The sequence below is a fragment of the Thamnophis elegans genome, chromosome 13 (genome assembly GCF_009769535.1).
Source record: "Thamnophis elegans isolate rThaEle1 chromosome 13, rThaEle1.pri, whole genome shotgun sequence".
Lineage (NCBI taxonomy): Eukaryota > Metazoa > Chordata > Lepidosauria > Squamata > Colubridae > Thamnophis > Thamnophis elegans.
The window spans coordinates 21496848-21504373 of record NC_045553.1 but is presented as its reverse complement, the minus strand read 5'-3'; the positions used below and the strand labels follow the sequence as shown (position 1 = coordinate 21504373).

Sequence of the window (7526 nt, the reverse complement as noted above, 5' to 3'; positions counted from 1 at the left end):
CCTAGCAGTTCGAAAGCAGGTAAAAAATGCAAGTAAAAGATAAGGACCACCTTTGGTGGGAAGGTAATAGCATTCCATGCACCTTCGGCATTGAGTCATGCCAGCCACATGACCACGGAGTCGTCTTTGGACAGTGCTGGCTCTTCGGCTTTGAAACAGAGATGAGCACCGCCTCTTAAGAGTCGGAACGACTAGCAGATGTGTGCAAGCTGAACCTTTACCTTATAGTTATCTTATTAACATTATTGTGATGAATATAATAACAAATATGTGGATTATGAAACTTTAAATCACTATTCAGATCAAACACTGTTTGATGGAAATGGAAAGTGATATAAATAAAACAAATAAAACATGCCCCTCCCCAACTATTTCATTCTCTGGGACAGAGTAGGTGGGCTTCCTACATGGCCTCCCCCTCCACTGAGTCATTTTTTAGAGGTGGGGGGACCCACATCCTGAGTGCCAGGGTTCCAAATAGCATCCTCCAAGACAAAGGTATTGTTCCCACCACCCACCAACCACCCCGAGGCCTGGCATCGGAAGGGATGCCCAGGCGTGTACGTGTGAGCCGGTGCCCAGGTGGGGAATTCGGAGGCTCCCTCCCAACAGCACGTGAGGAGGGAGGGAGGGGGGGATGATGGCCCAGGTAGGGAGTTCCTTCTGACGCAGACTTCCATACATGGCCAGTCTGGGCGGGGCTTGCCAGGAGATTTAAGCTGCCTCCCGGCCGCCAGCGAGACAGAACCGACTGAAGGGCGATCCCTGGACACGCGTGTTGAGGGAAGCGTCTTGGGAATCGGGTTTTCCGAGCCTCTGCAAGCCTCTGTGCCCGTTTTTTCGCAGCCGCCCAACGGCCGGGATGGTGATCGAGGTGGTGATGCCGCTGGACAGCTCCGGCTTGGCCCGGTTGTTGCGGGACCCGACGGAAAGCGGGCGGACGCTGGTGCTGGATTGCCGGCCGTTCCTCGCTTACTGCCAGGCGCACCTGCTGGAGGCGCGGCCGGTGCACTGGAACGGGCTGCTGCGGCGGCGGTCGCGGGGCCGGAGCGGCGTCAGCTTGGAGTGGCTGGTACCGGATCGGGCGCTCCTGAGCCGGCTGCGCAAAGGCGAGGTGGCGCACCTGGTGGTAGTGGACGAAGCCGGCGGATCCATCTCGGCTCTGCGGCCGGACAGCCTGGCCAGGCTGCTGCTCAACGCGCTGCTGCGGGAGGAGAGGGCCGGCACGTCCCACATCTACCTGCTGGAAGGTAAGAAAGACGCACAAGCACACAAACACACACGCGCACCGCCTAGGGCTGGGGGCCGGTTGGCAAAATAAGAAACTAGCCTGGAGTTCACACACACACGCACACAAATACACGGGGGGTGGGCTGGGGCAGAGGCAGGGCAAAGCGACGGGGTCCGCACCTGGCTGGGAAAGTAAGAAGCCGGCGTGGAGTTCCTACACACACAAACACACACACGAACACGGACACACAAATACACCCGGGGGGGGGGCTGGGGGCAGAGGCAGGGCGAAAAGACGGGGTCCGCAGCTGGCTGGCAAAATAAGAAGCTGGCCGGGAGTTCCTACACACACACACGGACACGGACACAAACACAGCGCCTAAGGCTGGGGGCAGAGGCAGGGCGAAGCGACGGGGGTCCCGGCGGCGTTCGCACGACCTACGGCTCCCGGGCATTGAAGGAGCCAACCGCCAACCCACGGCTGAGAACTGGATTCGCCCAGCGGGGTTGGGTGGGTGCCCAGGAGCTAAAGCTGACGCCCTCCCCCCAAGAGAGAAAGGGGCTTGGTCGAAGCGGTTGGGTGGCTCCTGACTTGAGCGAGTCCAGCCAGCGAAGCAGCCCCCGAGAGTTTAATGCGAAGGGGTTTGTGTAGGAAAGAGTCAGAAATGAAAAGGATGGAAATGAAAAGAAAAAAAAGACATCAGCTCAATTCCCCGCCCCCACCCCGCCTATAATATTACTAGGCAATAATAAACAATATTTAATAATACTATTAATAGTGTTAATTGACTTTCATTTGGAAGGCCTTTGATAGGGACAGGGGTTGGGGGGCTGATTTTATTATATTAATGCATTATATGACTCTTTTTTTATTCGTTTGACTGTTTTACATGAGGTTTTGTATTCTGTAAGCCGCCTTGAGTCGCCTTGGGTGAAGGGGCAGCAATATAAGTTCCCAAAATAAAGTAAAGTAAAGTAAAAAAAGTAAAGTAAAAAATAAAAAAAATAAAGTAAAGTAAAAAGTAAAGTAAAGTAAAAAGTAAATAAAATAAAATAATAAGCAAGCTACCTTTGCTTTTAACAATCTGGATTCACACATTCAATCCTAAACCAGGGTTAACCCATACATTGTACCATGGGTTGACATAATGCCTAGACACTGTTAAGGTTTTTCTGGGCAAGTTTGGTGGTCAAGGATGGTTGGTCCTTCAACCATCTGACCCTCGAAATACCCAAGTGTCTATTTTAGGCTAGTAGTAGAGTAGATTGTGTGAACTCTGCCTTCAAGGAAAGAGAACGAGGAGCATCTGCAGAGAGCCGATGATGGGAGATCTTGGCTCTTCTCTTTTTTAAAGGAGAAAATCTTTACGGAGCTAAAGGATAATTTTATCAGGATGCTCCCAGGAGCATAGCCAAAAAAGTCAAGATTTGTCAGCCATTGTCATGGTGTGATGAATACTCTTTTTTAAAAAAAAAGCTCCAATGGAACCATCATGGCCATCACCCTGACTTACAACCTCTTCATTTGGGGTGATGTGCGACTGTCCATTGCCTGCCAATCATAAATGCATTTATTTGGATTGTGTGGAATCTCGTGAAAAGGCATTTAATCTCGGCCAAAGTGGGGCATCAGGGCCAGATTTCATTCCGACGTCCAAGGTGGTTCTTGCAGCTGGATCTTGAAGTCAGAATTTAAACAGGATGGGTATCCAGTTTAATTGCCCCAAAATCTATAGTTTGCCCCATCTGCAATTATTTCTTCGCACAGTTCAAGCATGGGTGTCGATGACATCCTATGCATCTCCTAGTGGTGGAACTTTTCTGCAAGATTTTGGCTCTTGCTTCCTCACTTGGTCTTCCCTCGGTCATGTCTGATCCTTAGGCCAGTCCAGAAATGAAAAACACCCCATATCAGTAATCATGATCTATGAAACTATGGTTTAGCATCTCCTCAATCAGATCACTTTGCAAATATTAGCTGGGGTCTGTCACCACCGAAGCACATAAAATTATACTTGGAACTAAAAAAAAGTGTTCCTTGCCTGCTTTGAGTCAAATTTGGGGTCATTAGAGACAGCTTGGGCTAGTGGTTAAGGCTCTGGGCTAGAAAGCAGGACACTCTGAGTTCAAGTCCTACCTTAGCTACGAAAGCCAGCTTGGGTTGACTTTGGGCTGGTCCCTCTCTCTCAGCCCAAACCACAAGTTGTTGTTGTTGTTGTGGGGAAAATAGGAGGAGGTGTGTGCGTTGGATACATTCTCTGGCTTGAGTTATTTGTAAAAAAATAAAGGCAGATTACATACATACATACATACATACATACATACATACATACATACATGGGGATTCTGGGAGTTGAGGTCCACCTCTCATAAAACTGCCAGAGTTGAGAAATACTGCTTTTCGGCATGCACGAAGGATGTCCTCCTTACTGCTAACCAGGTTTCCCATACAGACGGAAATAGCCTGGAAGGATAGCTATTATCTGCTGTCTCCCGACTCAACATCCCACTTCCTTCCCATCTCTCTCATCTAGGTGGTTTTGAACACTTCCAAGCCAACTTCCCAGAATTGTGTGCAGTCGCACCACCCACCTTGGCGCCTTCCCCAGCCTTGAGATGCCCCGAAGACAATGGAGCAGAAGTGGCGACTCCCTTGTATGATCAGGTAAGTTCCTGGAGTGGAGAAGGTGTAGAGCAAATGGAGAAGGAGAAGCTACAGACCTACAGACACACCTGTAATTCCCCAAGTTTTATATTTATAGAAAACCCGAACAACTAGAGACCTATATATATGTATATATACACACATATATATAATCATTATTTATATATAATCATTATATATATATAATCTTCTGGCCTGCTTTAATTAAACTGTCTAGACTTTTGTGGCATGAGTAATCCTTGGTGAAATGATTGCACGCGTGGTAGAATACTAGTCGACGCAGGAGAATGTGCCTTTCTTAAGGCTCGGAGCTGGTCCCAAGCAGAGCATGGATTTTGGCTGTCACTCATCTCATCATTTTCTAAATCAATCAATTATGTTTTAATGGCTTATTATTGCAACCATCTCAGGGAAGGAATGTCCTGGAGATAACCAAGAGGGTATGAAGAGCTGTCTCTTCATGTTTCCTCTTTGGTGGCTTAATTGCAGGTTACACCAAGAGTCAAAATAGTCGTAAAGTCCCTTTAATTCCCAGCTGTCATCCATTCCATAATTACATCTCGCTTTAATGAATTATGCAATTTGACCCAGAAGTCTTAAATGGAGACACGTCTTTCTCCTCTGAACACTTGAAGAGGTTTCTTCTCATTCTACTGCATAGGGAAATGATGGAAAACTGATGAATGATTTGCAACAGTTTATCTATTCAAGAGTTTTTCAGAGTTTGGGACATTCTTACATTCACGCCACCTAGAAAAGTGGGCTTCATTTTGTAATCTTGCTCTGCCTTTCTATTTGGAAGTAAGACCCAAATAATCCAGAGGAAAGGGGGACGTGGTGGCTCAGGGGTAAGACCCTTGTTGATCAGAAAGGTCGACAGTTCAGCGGTTTGAATCCCTAGTGCCGCGTAACAGAGTGAGCTCCCGTTACCTGTCCCAGCTTCTGCCAACCTAGCAGTTCGAAAGCAGGTAAAAAAATGCAAGTACAAAAATAGGAACCACCTTTGATGGGAAGGTAACAGCATTCCATGTGCCTTGGGCATTGAGTCATGCTGGCCACATGACCATGGAGACGTCTTTGGACAGCGCTGGCTCTTCGGCTTTGAAATGGAGATGAGCACCACCCCCTAGAGTTGGGAACAATTAGCAATATGTGTGAGGGGAACTTTTACCTTTACCTTAACACAGGGGTCCCCAAATTTGGCAACTTTAAGACTAGTGGACTTCAACTCCCAGACTTCTCCAGCCAGCTGGCTGGAGAATTCTGGGAGTTGAAGTCCAGAAATCGTTAAGTTGGCAAGTTTGAAGACCACTGCATTAACATCAGCCGTAGGAGGGACTAAAACAAAAAATAAGAATTTCCTAGAATTAAGGAGAAATTTCCTGACAGTGAGAACACGGAACCAGTGAGAAGGCTTGCCTTTAGAATAGCAATAGCAATAGCAGTTAGACTTATATACCGCTTCATAGGGCTTTCAGCCCTCTCTAAGCGGTTTACAGAGTCAGCATATTGCCCCCACAGTCTGGGTCCTCATTTCACCCACCTCGGAAGGATGGAAGGCTGAGTCAACCTTGAGCCGGTGAGATTAGAACCGCTGAACTGCAGATAACAGTCAGCTGAAGTGGCCTGCAGTACTGCACCCTAATCACTGCGCCACCTCGCAGGGGCACCAACACTGGAGGTTTTCAAGAAGAGACTGGACAGCTCTTCAAGAAGAGACTGGACAACCCCCTGCTTGAGCAGGAGACCTGTAGAGGGTCTCCTGCTCAAGCAGGGGGTTGGACTAGAAGACCTCCAAGGTCCCTTCCAACTCAGTTATTCTGTTAACTGGACTTAGTGGGCATCCATAAAGCTATGCTGAAGGGGCTATTCTGTCTTCAGCTAATTAATGGAGCCCAAAAGCTGAATATTGTCTTCTTGGTTCTTCTCTCTCTTCAGGATGGTCCGGTGGAGATCCTACCTTTCCTTTACTTGGGTAGCTGTTACCATTCTTCCAACAGAGAGGTGCTGGAGTCCCTGGGAATCACCGCCGTCCTGAACGTCTCTTCCAGTTGTCCCAACTACTTTGAAGGACACTTCCTCTACAAGAGCATTCCCGTAGAAGACAATCACATGGCCGACATCAGCATATGGTTCCAGGAAGCCATAGATTTCATTGGTGAGTGCTCTAATTGAGAGAAACCCATTGTTTCTAGGGAAACTGGAGGGCTGTAATTTGGCCTCTTGGCCTTCTGAAAGATGGGGGAGGGTCTCCCTTGGTTGACACAATGAAGTCATTGGAAGAAAGAAGGTTGAATTAGTTGGCCCGGTGGGAGTCTCGGAGAGTCACAAACCAATGAAGCGAATTAATGGTCTCCTGCAAACTCCACTTCCCCGTCGCTTCTCTTTCATTTCCTCTTCCCCAGACTCCAGGATTAGCCCATCTCCCCCCCCCACCTCCCCACTGTCCAAATCTGCTGCCAGCTGTGCTGGCCACTGGCAGGCCCCAACACTATTACCCCTATTCTGTGCCACTCCAAAATAGCCAAAGGGCCTTTTTTTAGGCAGGGTGGTTTCCTAAGGACTTTCCCTCTCTGATCTTCTCCTCTTCTCTCTGCAGACTCTGTGAAGGCCAGCGGTGGGCATGTGCTGGTACACTGCCAAGCGGGCATCTCCCGTTCCGCCACCATCTGCCTCGCCTACTTGATCCAGAGCCGCCGGGTGCGCCTGGAGGAAGCCTTCGATTTCGTCAAGCAGCGCCGCGGAGTCATCTCGCCCAACTTTGGCTTCATGGGGCAGCTCCTGCAGTTCGAGACCGAGGTGCTCTGCCATTAGTCCGCAGCTCCTCGTTGCTCTGCGTGAGAAGGCGGCCAAGAGAGGCTCCTTACGGACCACAGATTTGGGGCTGGGGGCATTTCTGTTTACATCCCAGATGGGGGGGATGGGGGGGAGCTATGCGCTGGGCACTGGCCTCCTCCTCCTTTTCCTTCTATTGTACCCATTGGTAGCAATGAATGCCCAAAGCAGGGGGGGGACTTGCCCTCCCCCAGCTACCCACCACCCCGGTCGGACTTCTCCTCCGCTGCATGAAATTGCCATGATGGCTTATCGCCTGACTCTGAAAGCAAAAAGTGAATAAGCTGGAAACGAAGAGAGATAAATGTGAGGTGAGGCAGCTCAACACCGTTACCAAGGAAGCGCTTGGCCCCCTCAGGGCAAACCGTCTGTTGTCCCCTAGTGAAGCGAGCCAAAATTTTATTTATTTGCCCGTTGCCCATGTGACTCCCACTGACTGCATGGCATAGATCAACTCAAACAGAGTAACATGTACATGGAGGGTGCTAAGTGAGAGATATGTGCTGAGTGAGTTTACTGCCCCTGCCCCCCGTTTTTACAACTTTTCTTGCCGCCTTTGTTAAGTGAATCACGTCAGCTGTTAAGCTAGCATCCCGGTTGTTAAGCGAATCCGTTGACTTTGCTGCTCAGAAGATCCCCACAGAAGGTAATGCGACCCCACCCCCCTCAGGGACACTGCTGCCGCAATCGATGTGAGTCAGTTGCCCAGCATCCCAATGTCAATCACGCAACCGGCATGGGGAGGGGATGTTGCAGGGGTCGTAAGTTTTAAAAACGGCCGTACGACATGTCGCTT

At 49.3% G+C, this 7526-nt stretch overlaps 1 protein-coding gene across 1 annotated transcript; it reads left to right on the top strand.

Moving 5' to 3' along the window:
- Positions 1 to 778: 778 nt before the first annotated feature.
- Positions 779 to 6758, top strand: DUSP2 (dual specificity phosphatase 2). Its single transcript, XM_032229934.1, has 4 exons — positions 779 to 1250; positions 3765 to 3895; positions 5834 to 6053; positions 6495 to 6758. Exons 1-4 carry the CDS (start codon positions 863 to 865, stop codon positions 6707 to 6709), a joined length of 954 nt encoding a protein of 317 aa, XP_032085825.1. The 5' UTR covers positions 779 to 862; the 3' UTR covers positions 6710 to 6758.
- The last annotated feature ends 768 nt before the right edge of the window (positions 6759 to 7526 follow it).